Source organism: Vigna angularis, chromosome 11, assembly GCF_016808095.1.
Source record: "Vigna angularis cultivar LongXiaoDou No.4 chromosome 11, ASM1680809v1, whole genome shotgun sequence".
Taxonomy (NCBI): Eukaryota; Viridiplantae; Streptophyta; class Magnoliopsida; order Fabales; family Fabaceae; genus Vigna; species Vigna angularis.
In genome coordinates, this window is record NC_068980.1 from 12,430,084 (window position 1) to 12,447,005 (window position 16,922).

The window sequence follows — 16,922 nt, forward strand, 5'->3', positions numbered from 1 at the left end:
CAATTTACATTTTATATTATGAAACGGAAACAGCGGGGAGAAAATGGGTGTGGCGCCGTTGGCTGAACTTGTTACCTATTAATTAGGTAAATGTGCAATTACATTGAAAAATAATAGATTTAAGAAGGAAGCGAGTAAAGCGTCACGTGGTGATAATTTTGTTGTGAAATTCTTCCATAACTAAGCACACACAAAGAGTGGTAATATTGTTGAATTAAGAACCAAAAGTAACAAGGAATTTACCACCCAATAAATATTATGCTTAGAAAGGAATGGATGTGTTTTCCTTTGTTTCTCCTCACACAAGGGAAAAAGTCCAAATATACCATAATGAAAATTATTGGCATTAAATAGAGTTTTACCAAGCTCTGATTATGGCTGTGCTGTAAACGAGTGAGGGAAGAAACGTTACAAGGACTGGATCGTAACAGTTTCGTTCTTTCCCACTTTTTCACACGAGAAAACGGAAAATAAAAAAAGAAAAAAAAAGTGAGTGAGTAGAGAGTGGGAAGTTGGCAACCACCTAAGCCGGTGAACCGGTAACCTGTTCAAAGTTTCAAAGGGTCTTCATCGCCGTACACACTATATAAGTATTTCTTGACGAATCGCAACGAACAAGAAGGTCCCATCCCATTGCGCATTCATAATATTTCACTCCCTCTTTGGCCACTCTTGAAATCCGTGCAGTGCTAGTCCCAAACCGGACACAGAGATGAGAGAGAGGCACTGAACGCAGAACAGCGTTGCCGTTTTGAAGGACGCAAAACGACGAAGCAAAACGCGTTTGGAAGAGCACCTTAACTGACAACTGTACCAGTGGAAAATCAACGACGGTATGGTCGTGACTGTCACTACTGCATCGATATTTTGTTTCATTTCACCGCCACGAAATTGGATCTGACTTGCTGATTCCCAAAATCTTCAAATTATTCTCACTGCTTGGAGACACTTTCGAACGATTCACACACTTTTTATTTCGCTGTCAAAGTGAAAACCAAAAGCACGATTTTCTCACAGGCCTCGCTCTCAATTACTGCAGATTTTATTCAGCAGCTCGCTGAAGCAGTGAGCCGAAGCACCGTGTGTAGAAGAACCGAATGGGAAAATCGACCAACGGTAAGAGAGACTGGACGCAGATGTACGCGATCTACGGAATGGAGCAGCGCCAAACCCTAATTTTCCTCCTCTGCCAGGCGATGCTCTTCTCTGTGTTGTCTGTTCTGTATCTTCTTTATTTTGATCTCGTTTGCAACTTTTTCGAGCGAATCTTTTCCGGCGCCGGCGGCACCGCGCGATTTGCGGCAGGAATCACTGGCTCGGTCACGGCGCTCTCCGCGCTGTGCCTCTTCTTTGCGGCGGCGAACTTTTTTTACTCCTCCGTGCCGCTGCACTTCGACATGGCTCAGCGCATAGTCTCCGCCGTGCACGACTGGTCCTCCGTGAAGCTCGCGCTTGACCTCGGCTGCTGCGGTCGCGGCATCCTCCTGAACGCGGTGGCGACGCAGATGAAGAAGGAAGGGAGCTCCGGTCGCGTCGTCGGCCTGGACCGGTCGAAGCTCACGACGATGTCGACTCTCCGCGCGGCAAAGATGGAAGGAGTAGGCGAGTACGTGACGTGCCGCGAGGGCGACGCGCGGCGGCTGCCGTTTCCGGATAACTACTTCGACGTGGTGGTGTCCGGCGTGTTCGTGCACACGGTGGGGAGGGAGTACGGCGCTCGGACGGCGGAGGCTGCGGCTGAGAGGATGCGCGCGGTGGCGGAGTTGGTTAGAGTAATGAAGCCTGGTGGAGTGGGAGTGGTGTGGGACCTATTGCACGTGCCGGAGTACGTGCTTAGGTTGCAGGAGTTGAAGATGGAAGATGTAAGAGTCTCCGAGCGTGTAACGGCCTTCATGGTGAGCAGCCAAATCGTTTCATTCCGGAAGCCCAGTCAACACGTGCATGGCCCCGCCGAGGTTCGCCTGGATTGGAGATTATGTTGACGGTGGAATTTTTCACACTAAATAGAAAAGTAATAAACATATATCATACTGAGAAATGTTTTTTTGTTAAAATGTTTTATCTTTATTTTTTAAAAAGAAAAGATATGAGTGAATATCTTAAGGTTAGTTTATGACTGGGGAGGCGAAGTCGAACCAGATGTTGAAAAAAAAAAATGTAAACAAAAAGATGGATAGCTTAATAACTTGATGACAGATCTGGAACAGAATTTTTGTATATGTTGATGGTTATATAGATAGCAATGAAATTTCAGCACTTTTGGTGTATATTGTTCTTATTTGTTTTTTGATTTTTCGTAAAATTGATTTTACCTGATAACTTGATCTTTTAGGTTTTGTGGGTTAGATTGTGGAAAAACTTGTCTTACATCTTTGAATGAGTTTTTTGTGATTTTGCTACGGTTGCAAATTGTTGAAAGGAGTTTAATTATGACCTGAGGGAAAAGCCGGTGATTGTGGGTTGAATAGATGAACAGTGAGGACAAGGAAATAGATGGTAACTTTTGTATTTTATTTTTTTAAGCCTGAAGATGTCGTTGTCTTTATTTAAATTTAGGGGTTTTGGTTTCCTCTCTCCATGTGAGGTTGGATTCTATTAGAAAAGGTTGAAAGCTAATTGACGAAGAATGGATGGGAAAAAGAAAGTAGTGATATTTCTTTCCAGTATTGTTCAACTTTGTGGAGGTTGTGGGTTGAAATGATGGCGAGGATTGGTGACCCTGTTGGGGAGTCACAATCAGAGATTTTGGATGGTGAGGCTTTAACAACATGCATGAGCGGGTTTGTTGGAAGTTTACATCTCATGCTTAGGAGTGTTAGCTAGTAATAGAGAGCTGAAATGGTTTGCCAAATATTTAATCTAGCCTTTACTCATTTTACTTTGTTTGTTCTACCAATTTGGGCGTGATCTTCAAAATTACCGCTGGTATAGTATTCACAAGTAATTATGGTCAATTAATTGAGCTATGACTTGCATTGTCTCTGTAGGGTTGTTGCTTCACTGTCAGTTGCTACTTGCTAGAAAACACTTGAAAGACAAGAAGTGCTTAAGTGCATTTACAGCAGACATTTACTTATTTTATCCTGCTCTTGTTTGGTTTTTTGGTGCTTTTGTTTCCTCCAATGAAAGAGAGAGGGGTAGTATGTTTTGTTAGACGGGAAATAGGAAGGGCATTGTGGAAAATCTAACTCGCATTTACAATTAATGAACCGCACAACCAATTCAATTTAATAGGGGGAAGTGTCGTTGTCACTGTTACTGATTTGAATTGCTTACTCTTAAATCAAAACCAATAAGTGAAAATTATATGGTTAAGTTTTTTCCTCATTGACATAATAATAGCTTAGATTATCTAAAATAGTAGGCTCTCACAGGACCACATGGTGCATGTGCTCCTCCAATCTGACACCAGACGAGTCTGGGGCCATATTACCTATCCCGTAACCAATGACCTCAATCAGGCCATGATTTCCTTTCTCAGGTTCAATGGACGATCGATCACAATTTCTGAATTATCCATACCATACAGTCTGAATCCTCTCCGTTGTAATTAAAAGTAGCGATAAGGATTCAGAAACCACTGCATCTTCCTCCCATAATAGTCATAACTTGTGATCTTTCCGGATATGAAAATCGGAAGGATAATGTTTCACTTTTAGACCAAGTCAGAAGTCAGAACCCAACTAAACAAGGATTTGTCGTTTACCGTAAAACTTAAATTAGAAAATTCTTTGCTAATCTTAAACCAAAACTTGTCGCAGAGATCCTATATGATTCTAAAATTAAAATCCATTAAAAATTGTGGTGATGATATTGGATCCATTTACTGTAAGTAGATGCGATGTAAATTAGAAAGGGCAAATGCTTGTTTCTACTTAAAAGCAAACAAGATAACATGATCAACATTTGAAGATGATAATCTTGCATTCCATTGATAATATATGTCGATGTTTATTTTTCTTCTGGGGACCAGAGACACGCCTCCCAACTAACCTATCTATTGTAGCGTGGAGAGAAAAACATTCATCCAAACTTTAACGCAAGGTCCACAACCGCCATAGGCACGATGAGTTCTGCCGAGAGCAGAGATATATTTTCTTTAATCTTTTTGAAACTGAAATCAATGGTTGATTTCAAACCAAGAAGCTTCTCATACATTTTCGTATACATATACCGTACACGGTTTACGAACCCTGCCCCATTTTGAAACAGTCGTGGTGAGCTACAAGAGCAAGCTGCAAGCAATCTATTTTGAAACGATCAAAAGAGCAAAGCAGAGTTGTACATGTACAACTATTGACTAGGAATCAATACATTCTCTTTTACAACATGTATTTTATTATGCCACATTAATAATCTTCACACATACTCTGTCTACGTCAACGCAACAAAGACAACTATACAAGATTTCGTGCTTTTTCTTCTTTTAATTCTGCTGCACTTTGTTCACTTTGTGCCTGGGCACAGTGGTCATGGAGTACATGTTAACACAATTTCAGTCCAAATCTTTTACTAAAGAAAGACGAAAAGTAAAAACTAGTTGGATAAATTTGGCAATTTGAGATCACAAAGACGCCAAAGATGAGACGTGAAGAAGTTAAAAATTTAGCAAACAGGGAAGCCTGCAGTGTCATGTGAGGAATGACAAACAGGGCCAAAGCACGACCCCATGTGGATATTTTTATTTACCCCTGTGGGGGAAAATAAATAAAAGAGAAGCAAATTAATGCATCACATTACCATGATCCATGTGTCACTACTTCTTCCATTGATATGTCTCCTATCTCTCTCACAGCATCTGGAGAAAAATTAAATGGCCATGTTCAGCTGTTATTTGAAAATAAATTGATTTGTTTGGGATTGAGCTCATTCTTTAAAGTTTGGTGGTGCATTCCATCTCTGAATTGCACCCTCACCAATTTGTTTGAATGATTACCGTACTTAATCAACAATGCAGCATGTGAGCGAGAGCCAGGGCCAGGTTTTGTTGCTCGTATTTGTTAACATAATTCTTCAATGTGAGGAAAAAGTAATAAGATTTAATGTGGACTTCAATATTTAGTTGGAATCTTTGTGGACTAAAGGGAATTATAAAGTATTATGAAACTGTCATATCGCTGTCTGTACTTTATCCATTTATGCAAACTCACGGTACCAAGATTTCACAAGAGCTAGGCCTATTGAGTTTTTTTTTTCATTTATTTATAAAATATGTGTATTTTTTTTAAACTTCATATAAGATTAAAAATTAAAAAACTTACATGCAAATGTGAATCAATATAGTAAAAGATAATTTTGTAATTTCATCAAAATCAATTTACATATGGATCTTTGTTAGGTTCAGACGTTAAATTTAGTGATTTGTTGGATGTCTTACATAAACAAGAGATAATACCAACTTATAATACATAAATATGTGCAAATATTATCTTATAAGTTGATATTTTGAGTTAGGTTTAAAGTCTACTTCTTAATATGGATTAAAGTCGTGGATTTAATCTCATGTTTGAGATCATATGTTGTAAGTAGTACATCAACTATAAATAAGATTAATTTATAGTATATAAATGGATGCAAAACTTATCTTATAATTTGATTTTGTGAGGTTGAGTTAGACTTAAAAGAGATAAAAAAAGAATAAAGAGAATCAAAACAAATCTAACTATATTATTATTTGTTTTCATGTACATTAATATCCTCCCAAAAGCTTATTTGACAAAACTTTTTTCTTTGAATAAAAAGGTATCAATTTCAATATGTTTAGTTTTACAGTGAAGAATTGGATTTTGAATAACGGTCACTCCACTCTAATTGTCACATTATAGGGCTAAACCAAAAAGGAAACTAATAAATCAATAAGAAGCGTATGAATTCAGGTGATTTCAACAACACTCGCCAAGCTATGAAATTCAACTTCAATAGAAGATATAGCAAAACTAGGTTGTTTCTTTAACCACCAAGAAATCAATTTTGGACCAAAATAAATCACATATCTGAGGTAGAGTGTCAGTCATCAAGTTCTGAAGCCCAATCAAAATGAAATAGAGTCTTCATGGAAAAAGATTGAAGAAGAAACAACTTGAAGACATAAACCATAACTAATAGATCATTTTAAGTACCTTAAAACGTGCTTAATTTCCTTCTAATGAGAATCCAAATGAGTTCCCATAAATTGAAACACTTTATTCAAAACATAACTCAACTCTGGTCAAGTAATTGTAACATACTAAAGATCACCAACAAATGATCTATAAAGGGAAGGATCATGAAAATAATATGAACCAATTTTAGTGAGTCTACAATGAGGTGTCATGAGGAGACAAATTAGGCTTGATTCATCTTAGTCTTTTGTAAAACATTTTTTATATACATGCTTTGAGTTAAAAAAAAAGAGATCCAATAAGCATGGATTTTATTACCAAGAAATATACATGTCAAAACAAGCCTGAATCTGTGAACTAACCCACCTCACCACGAGTTTGAGTTGGATCGGATTAAAAAATTGAAATCTTTTTTATTGTGACTCAAAACGGGTTCGGATCACTTAACCCACAAGTTTGATGGGTTTGAGCCAAGTTATGGTGAGCCATAACCTACTTATCTGTTAAAAATTCTATCTTTCGAACTAAAAAACCCCTAATTTCGTTGCTTATTCTCTACCACTCCCACATTCATTCTTTCTTTGTTCCTTGCCTTTGTCAGACTCGGTTGCCTCTTCTTGGACCGTTGGGTTTTTTTATCTTCTCAGGGTTCTTTCATGCTCCTTTGTGATCCTCCAACAGTCCTTTAACGCTCCTTCGTCGCTCATTTGCTAGTCCTTTTCCTTCCTTTATTAATCCTCCGCATTCCTTAGCACTACTTTGACGATTCTTTGCACTTGTCTATTTCTCATCCGCTAGTCCTTCACCTTCCTATGTGATTACACGACATTCCTCCTTTGCTTTTCTTTTCTAGGTTCGTAAGTTAACTTCCCTTTCTATCATTCTTCTATATATGTTTGTTTATTACATATGTTATTTACTTTTATTTTTTCAAAAATTAATTTAAACTATTCTTCAAAGTGTCAATGTGAATTACAATGTTGATGATATTATAAAAACTAAAATAAAAAAAACGTATTGAGCCACCTTTAGTTAACAATGAAGATATGATGTTAAAAAGAAGAGTAAGAAAGCTAAGACTTGAATATTTGAAATATTTTTCTAAATTTAGTGTGAAAGATGGAAAAGAGAAGGCTAGATATAATGCATGTGGGCAACAATATATAACTGGTGGATCTAAAATAGGTACTTCAACATTATTGTGTCATTTAAAAATCATACAATGCTAGCCCAAAATATAAAGATGTAAAAGGAGTGATAATTGACAATATGAGAAAGTTGAGGAGAAGGGAAAATGATAACAAACATGTTCATGAGATTATGACAATAGCTACCATAAAACATGGTTTATAGTTTAAATTTTTTGAATACAATTGGATTAGAGAGTTGCTTTGATATTTTAATCTTGATGTAAAGCATATAAGTAAAAATACAATTGTCTATGATTTATGCAAATTTCATATTAATATGAAGGAGAAATTGAAACATGAAATGCATTAATGTCTTTGTCGAATTTGTTTGACATTAGATTGTTAGACTAGTTGTGCTTATGAGGGATATGTTTGTTTAACAACACATTTTTTTGATAAAAGTTGGAGATTGAATAGTAAGATCTTTGCTTTTTTTTTTTTAAAATAGAACATCCACATATGGGTCATGGTTTAGCAAATAAAGTGTTTGAATGTTTGACTGAGTGGGGAATTAGAGGAAAAAAATTTCTATAATTGTAGACAATGTTATTGTCAATGATTGTATGAAACAAATTTTGGTCAAGCAATTAAGCTTAAAAAATAACTTATTATGTGATGGTGAATTTTTTTCATGTGAGGTGTTGTATCATATCTTGAATCTTATAGTTCAAGAGATTTTAAAAGTGACTGAAGTTGCTTTGAAGAAAATTAGATAAAGCATTACATATTTGAAAGGGTCATGGGAAGAAAAATAGCATTTATAAAAATGTGTTGTTCAAGTGAGGGGTATTGATGCTGAAATGGGTACTCACAAATAGTAGTGTTGAGTGGTTCGAAGGCTACATTCAACGACACTTATCCTGATAAGGTAAGTTTGCCCTATTTCTTCTTATGGCTCGAAGAAAGTTGACACTTTGGGTTGTTGGAGACATGAATACACATTTTGGGAGCGCTTGCGAAGTTCTGTCAGGCTGAGAAGAAAAAGGAGAAGAACCTCCTTATAGAGGAATATGATGAAGAAATAGTTTTGTTGATGATAATGAGCCTGAATGTCGAGTTGTCGAGATGGGAGTTAGACAAAATCAAACATTCTGTTAAATATTCTTTCATTTATGACTTTTGATTTTGGTGATTCACGATATTAACTTTCTTTTATGATGTAATTTTACAGTAATTACTGTAATTATTCTTCAATATCCTATTTAGGAAAGTATTTGTCTATATTATCATAATTATAGGATCTTGATTGTACATCACTACTTGTATTTAAACAATGCATGATCAATGCAAACTATGACATTCAATACCATTTTTTTATCTTGGTATTAGAGCTTTCAAGAAAACAACTCTGGATCCATAATCACAACCATCTTATCATCTGTTGTCAATCAAAAAAATGACCTACCTTCTACATTCTCTATCAAGTTGGACAAAAATAAATATCTATTATGAAAATCTCTAGTCTTGCCAGTGATTAGAGGATGTAAACTTGATGGCTATATACTAGGGAAAATAGAATGTCCAGACCAATTCATTGTTGCAGAGAACACGACAACAAAAGTTAATTCTAGCTGTGAGGATTGTCAAACTTAAGATCAAGTCATTCTATGATTTTTGATGAATTCTATGTCAATTGACATTACAACTCAATTGCTTCATTGGGAAACATTCAAACAACTTTAGGATGAAGCTCGCTAGAGTAATCACCATATCTAGAATCATCTATTTGAAATCTGAATTTCACAACAAGTAAAAGAGACATGAAGATAAAACAATATCTTAGCAAGATGAAAAATCTTGTTGACAAGTTAAAGCTGGTAGGTTCACCAATCGCTAACTCTAATTTAGTGTTTCAAACACTAAATGGTTTGGATTCTGATTACAATCCAGTGGTTGTCAAACTGTCTGACCATATTAACATTAGTTGGATTGAACTGTAAACTCAATTGTTAACCTTTTAAAGCATAATAGATCAACTCAATAATTTCACTAGCCTTAACCTGAATGTCTCTGCAAACTTTGTTGTCAAGAAGGAGTCCAAGGCAACAAATTTGGATCCTAAAGGTGATTAGAGAGACTCTAATTTTAGAGACACGAAAAGTGGTAGAGGAAGAGGTAGGATGTCAAAACTAATATGCCATGTATTCAAAAGGATTGGCCACACTACTATACAATGTTATTATCGATTTGATAAGTCCTATACAGGAAAAACTCAATCTCCTGAAAGTGAAAAACAAGGAACACATAATGCATTCATAGGTTCACCTTATCAAGGTCAAGATTGCGAATGATATTTTGATAGTGGAGCCAACGACCATGTGACTCACCAAAGTGACAAAATTCAGGAACTTTGTGAAAATAATGATACAAATTCTTTACTTGTTGGTAATGATGAAAGATTGAAAGTAATGGTCTCAGGATTAACCAAATTGAATAATCTTCATTTGCATGACATTCTTTATCTTCCAAAAATGACCAAAAATTTGTTGAGTATTTCAAAATTGACTATTGACAATAATATTCTTGTTGAGTTTAATGAAAATTGTTACTTTGTGAAGAACAAACTGACAGGAAAGTCTCTTTTAAAAGGGGGATTTAAAATGGCCCGTATTAACTGTGTGACAATAAAAACTCTTATGTCTACAAGTCTCTTAAAGAAAATTGGCATAGAAAACTTGGACATCCCAAAAATAAAGTTTTGGAAAAGGTCTTGAAGGAATGCAATGTGAAAGCATCATCTAGGGACTCATTCACATCATTGAAGCTTGTTAATTTGGAAAATTGCATGCATTGCCTTTCAAAAGCTCTTCCTCACATGCTAATTAAATTTTAGATTTAATTCATACATATGTTTGGGGTTCTGCTCCAATTTTGTCTCCATCTAGGTTCAAATATTATGTTCATTTTATTGATGATTTTAGTAGGTCCCATGGATTTTCCCCTTAAAGCAAAAACTAGAAATTGTACATGCATTCACTCTTTTCAAAGCTATGGTTGAAAATCAGTTTAATAGAAACATTAAAGTCATTCAATATGATGGAGCTAATGAATTTAAACCTGTCCAAAGAATTGCCTCAAAATCAGGAATTGTTTTTAGAATGTCTTGTCCCTGCTGTCAAAATGAGTTGTAACCCGCGAGCCACCCCGACTCACCACGAGTTTGAGCCGAGTTGGGTTTCAAAAAAATGTAATTTTTTTATGCGGGCTAGTTTTCAACCCAGCTCATTTAGAAGCCGGCTCATCCGGGTTGAACCCGTGGTGAGCCGGGTTGGCTCACTAACCCACCTAATTTAATTTAATTATTTAATATTTTGTGTTTTAATATTATTAGTTAGCATTTTTTTTTATTATATTGTAGACGACGATAAAGAAGAAGATGTTTCAAGAGAAAAAAATATTATAGATTTATCTATTCAAGACTTTAATATTATAAATGGACAAGTGATACAAAAATTATCAATGTTAAAACCTTATTTGTTTGTCTCTGGTGCTTAGTTTTGGATTACGCTTGGATTGTATGATATATATATTTTTTGAATTGTATTTGAAGTTTAACATCATTTTAGAGTGAAATTTATTTAGATTTGAATTAAGAAAATTATAATTTTTTTATTTAAAAAAAAACTTATAATTAAATGAGCTAGTGAGCCAACCTGTTTAACCCATCAACCCGTGGTGGGTCGAGTCGGGTTCGAATTTTTTAGCTAGCTAATAAATGAGCCGGATTGGGTTAGCTCACTAAGTGACCAATCCATGGTGGGTCAGGCCGGGTCGAGCCGGATTACCTGTTTTGACAGCTTTACCCCACACCTCTCAACAAAATGGCAAGTGTCCCGATTTTTGGGATGTCCCGATTACGAGTAAAATCTAAAATTTTTAAATTCATAATACCATCGCGGAAATTCACTTATATAATACCGAAATTTGTAAAATAAAAACGAAATAAAATAAACCCGCTTACATTGTCTCTAACATTTATAGTACAAAAACTTTAAATAACACAAGTCTTTTTCCCACTCTTACGTCTCTATCATGCATCTGGAGCATCTGCAACATCTGCTCCCGTATAACCAAAAGTTATACGATCATCGCAAGACACACACAACCAAAAACACAAACAAATATGAGTAAGCTACCATAGCACAACCAATAACAATAAAATATATACATAGAAAGCAAACACAACTTAATAACAAATCAATCATCTACAGCGCTATCCTACTAACATAATCATTTTTTACACCTTTACCACCATCGGTATCCTCATTAACCCTATCACGACTATACCATCAATGTTATCCTATCAACAACGTCTTCAACACATCGTCACTACAAATTCCCAACATCATCAAGAGGGACCTTGGTCTGTCTCCTATACCCAACCATACCACCTATAGCTTCCCCATACAGACTCATATACCACCTGTAGCTTCCCCATACAGGCTCATAACCATACCACCTATAACTTCCCCATACAGGCTCATAATCATATTACCTGTAGCTTTCCCATACAGACTCATAATTATACCACCTGTAACTTTCCCATACAAACTCATAATTATACCACTTGTAACTTTCCCATACAAGCTCATATCACACCACCTGTAGCTTTCCCATACAGGCTCATATCACATGGTCGATAATCCAAAATTCAGGATTTACTAGATACAGGATAAACACATTCCTCTCTTCAAATGTATACCACTATTACAAGACCTCAACTTGACTCTCAAGATATTAGAATTCTTAGCTATGGATCTCCACTTATTGGTTTTACAAATCTTAATAAAAAAAATCAACCAAACATAATCCATAGTCAAACTAAATACTATCCATATCTCCAATTCATCATTCACACATATATAAATAAAATATAAAGTTTTAAGATATTTTAAGAATCAGAACCCAATCCGAAATTAATAAATCATTGTTACTTTAATTAATCATTAAATCTCACTACTTCCCTTTTCGGAAGTAAATTAATTTCTAATTTCAAAAAATTTAGTTTTAGTTAATTTGATTTCCAATTAATTTAAAAGTCAATTACTTTCCTTTTATCACCAAATTAATTTCTCTTACAGTAAATTAATTTCATTTCCAATTAATTACTAAATAAATATTAATAATTTTCTTCTTATAATTATAATAATTATTATTATAAATTAATGTTTTCATCTCTCCCTTTTATAATTTTATTTTATTAATTAATGTCAATAATTATGAATTCTGGACACTCCAAGCTAGGTTCAAACACTGGACTCTGCAAACCCAACTAGTTAAGCCCAAACTGAACCAGTCCAAAGTCCGCCCCAACGCTGTCAGCTCAAACCAAGACTTAGCCCAACCCAAAACCAAAAGAATCCTTAGTCAGAAGCTGCCAAGGCCGGCCACCGCAACTCCATGGCGGCATCCGCCAGCCACCAACAACCACCATGAAACCTCAGATCCTTGAATAGAAGAAACTCAACACGCGCAATCAAAAATTCACACAAAAACATCAAGGAAGAACCACCCCTAATTGCGTTCATCAGGATCAATATCCTTCATTACAGAATGTCAAAAACATACAAATTCCACAATTAAAAACGCAAGAACACGACTCCCTAAAGTCTCAAATCGAAACACAATTCTCGCCGCCAATCTGCATGGAAGAAGAATCCCAACCCCATCGAAATCAGAAGAACCAACAATTTCCCAAATCAAAGCGAAACGAAACCCTATCTCACAAATCACAAGAATCAGGTATCGAAACAAAAACCCCTAAGAACCCAATCGCAACAATCAGGAAACCCAGTTTCAACCCTGATTCCAAACGCGAAAACTCATCCAAGCCCCAGTCACCGCGAAGACGCCTCTAACAAAAACCCTCGCCGCGAACCAGAACGGAGAAAAGGAAGGAAAATTAATCTCTCCCTAGCATCGGGAACACGTTCCATGGCAGAAGAGGAAGAGAAACCCTCCTGGAGTTGTGCGATGAAGAAACTCTGCCCAGATCGTTCCTCAATTGCGCAGTCGCCATCGAAGAAGCCGGGGTTTGAACCCTCGCAAAAGTGTCGCCGCTTCAGGACGCCTTCACCGCGCCTCGTCGCGCCGTCGCTGGCCACTCACCTCCATCACAATACTCTCGCTGACCATGCTCACGAGAAAGGGGGAAAAGAAACGGAAGAAGCTTCAAGCTTTTGGCCAACACGTTCAAGGGAAAAGAAAAGACTGAACGACAAATGTGAGCGTGATCCCTCGAAAAGAATAAGGCTGGACCCTTAATTGTGTTCCATTGATTCAAGCCCAAATTGGAATCAGAAAGAGAAAGGAAAAACAAATATCTGGGCTTTAGGAAAACCATTAATTTGCCTCTGATTAAGGTTTTGCTAACTAAAAAAAACATTTAATGACAAACCCTAAACCTAATCAACTCCTGATTTTAAAGAAATCCTAAAACCCTCATTTTCATTTTAACTACGTGAATTCAATTTGAGTATTAATAGAATAAAGGCAATTGATCAAAAACTACAACACAACATCAATCATGATATAAAATATTCAAATTAAATTACAACTACACAACAATTAATTCAACAACAAAAAATCAAGCATACCTTCGTATTCATCATACAATAAAAGAGAAGGTAAGCTTCCCATGCCTCCCAATTTTAGGCTTTAATGATACTAGATTAATCTACCATAGACTCATACGCTGTTAGGCTTCTGCTAACTTATCCAAAAATTCTTTTCTCCTAACTAAAATAAATTTTCTATCTTACGAAATTCTTTTCTCCTTTCTCTCAATTTTTACGTACCTATTTTTTTAAGCTTCTTTCTTTTTATTTCTTGTTCAATAAGTCATTATTTTATTTGTAATTTAAAATATATTATAACTTAAAAGTAACTATTTAGATGGTGCTCCCTATAAATTCTCAATCAGTTTTTACAAACATAACTACTATATTTTAAGCTTTTATTTTTCAACTTGTTTAATTTCTGCACCTCAACACACAAAGGAAAAAGACATTATTGCTCTTAGACAAAAATATAACTAAAATAAAATAAAGGTTTCTCATAAACCTATCTCCCTAATATTTGGACTCATATCCATTCAAGACACACATCTCTCTACCAACAAGCCAACACATCACATTAAAAATGCAGGACATCATAAATTTAACAACCATACAATAACATGTGTTACACTTATATCAACAAAATAAATAAATAACATAGAACTTGATGTTTTACTCAAAACTTGCACACCAACTAAGTTACACAACACCTTGTGAACTCATGCAGATTTTAATAAAACATATTCAAGTCTTATTTATAAACTCTTCTTTTTCTAGGGTATTACAACAAGCCTGAGAGAAAACACATCCATGTTGCTAAACTTGGCCTAATCTCATTAGCACAAGCAAAAATTCCCTTACACTACTGGTGATAAGCCTTCTCAACTGTTGTTTATCTAATCAATAGACTACCATCATCAATAAATCCAAACAAAAGTCCATACTCCTTCATTTACAAGAAAGAACCTGATTATGGAAACTTGAAACCTTTTGGTTATGCCTGTTATCCTTATCTCAAACCATACAATCAAAATAAACTCCAATTTTATACAACTAGGTGTGTGTTTCTTGGTTATAGAAACTCACACAAAGAATACAAAAATGCATTAACTCTCATGGAAGAATTTTAATCTCAAGACCAATGATTTTCAATGAGAATCAATTCCCCCTCATAAAGGTTTTATTGATACGAGAAATTCTTTAAAAGAATTAACTAAACCTATGTCAATTTTGCTTCCAAATTACTCTACAAGTATCACTATGACAATATTCTTGAACTGGACAACAATACTACAAGTCATCAAGAAGAAATCACAAGTGATAGTCCTGCCAACAATGGTACAAATGAAGGATATCTTGGTGAATATTTTAGTGATAAATCAAGAGAAAGTCAAGAAGAATGTTCAAACTCAATAGAGTTAGTAGAGAACAACTAATAAACTGAAACTTTTGAATCTAACAACAACACTTATTGGATGGTGACTAGAACCAAAGCTGAAATTTACAAGCCTAAGCAACCATACATAGGATTGACAATGGTTCGTGAAGATGACAAAGAACTAGGAAATGTCAAGGAAGCTTTAATCAAGCCAAAATGGAAAGAAGCCATGGATGCAGAGTTTAAGGCTTTAATGTGTAATCAAACTTGAACATTAATATTATTCAAGGGTCAAGAAAGCATTATATACTCAAAATGGGTCTTCAAATCCAAGTATAAAGCAGATGGTTCAATCAAAAGAAGAAAAACAAGACTTGTTGCAAAAGTTTTTCAACAAACAATTGGCATAAACATTGATGAAACTTTTAGCCATGTGGTCAAGTCCAACTATGTCAAAATCGTATTAGCCATTTCAATACATTTCAATTGGGATGTTAGGCAACTTGACATAAATCATGCTTTCCTAAATGGAAATATGAAGGAAGCATTTTTTATGCATCAACATGAAGGCTAAATAGACTCAACTAAATCAAATTATATATGTAGATTTTTCATGGCCATATATGATTTGAAACAGGCATCAAGGGCTTAGTTTGATAAAATAAGAGACATGCTTTTGAATTGGGGTTTTCAAAACACTAAAAGTGATTCTTCTCTATTCATTCTTGTTGAGATTATTGATAAGGGGAGCACAAGTTTAGTTGAACCCAAAATCTCAGTGATATCTGTGTTTTTGATGATGACAACACATAGTTAATAAAAACTCATGTGGTTGTACTATGTTAAATGTTACATGCTTATATGCTTACTGTGTTGCATTTGTAAAGCATGTCTGTGAACATATGTTGTTGATCAAAGCATACCACTGTGTTTAATATGTGACTTTATCTGTGTATGCATAACATGAGGTTTCGGAAATGAAAAACCACAAGCACTTATGTTTGAACTTTGAAGTGTGGCAGAACAATAATTTTAAGACGATTACATTATTGATAAAATCGATTAAAACTCGTATGTTTGCACAAATACTTTTCAAATGTACTATGATAAATTTTGTGAAGAAAAGTTTTAAAAAATGTGCTAAGTATTTTTACTTAATCGATTGCATGCAACCTGTATTCAACTAAGTTAGTTATTGATTTGAAAACTGATTAAATGCTTGACATAACTGTCACAACGGACATAATATTTAAATATGTTGACCAAGCATTTACTATGAATCGATTACATTAAATGCGTTTTCAATTAATGCATTTGACTGCTATTATTCTGTTACAACTGTATTCGACTACATTATAGTCAAATCGAATTAAAACGCGTCTGTTTTGTGTTATTCTATATATTGACGCATGAATTGATTTCTAAAAGAAGCATTGATCTTAACACTTTCATATCCTTTCAGTGAACTCAGTGATATCTTACAGAAGAGAGAAAAACTCCAAGAACCAAGAACGACCATGGTGATCGAAGTCTTGAAGGTTTCTTGCGTAGCAAGGTTGATCTGTTTTAGAAACGTCTGATCCTATTGCACACAAAGGTGTTTTCTACGTGATCAGGAAAGCTTTGGGAATAGCTTAGAGTTGCTAGAATTCCCTGTGGTGTATACAGGAAGAAGAACTAGGTTCTTGACTTTGAG

General features: G+C 35.2%; 1 protein-coding gene across 1 annotated transcript; it reads left to right on the forward strand.

Annotated features, from left to right (window-relative positions):
- Positions 1–474: 474 nt before the first annotated feature.
- LOC108333131 (uncharacterized) lies at positions 475–2,267 on the forward strand. The gene is made up of 2 exons (XM_017568474.2): positions 475–833; positions 1,040–2,267. The coding sequence occupies exon 2, from the start codon at positions 1,098–1,100 to the stop codon at positions 1,980–1,982; it is 885 nt and encodes a 294-aa protein (XP_017423963.1). The 5' UTR covers positions 475–833; positions 1,040–1,097; the 3' UTR covers positions 1,983–2,267.
- Positions 2,268–16,922: the final 14,655 nt, after the last annotated feature.

What these genes read in the sequence shown, in the direction of transcription:
- LOC108333131 (XM_017568474.2), top strand. Translation starts at nt 1,098, where the DNA reads ATGGGAAAATCGACCAACGGTAAGAGAGACTGGACGCAGATGTACGCG.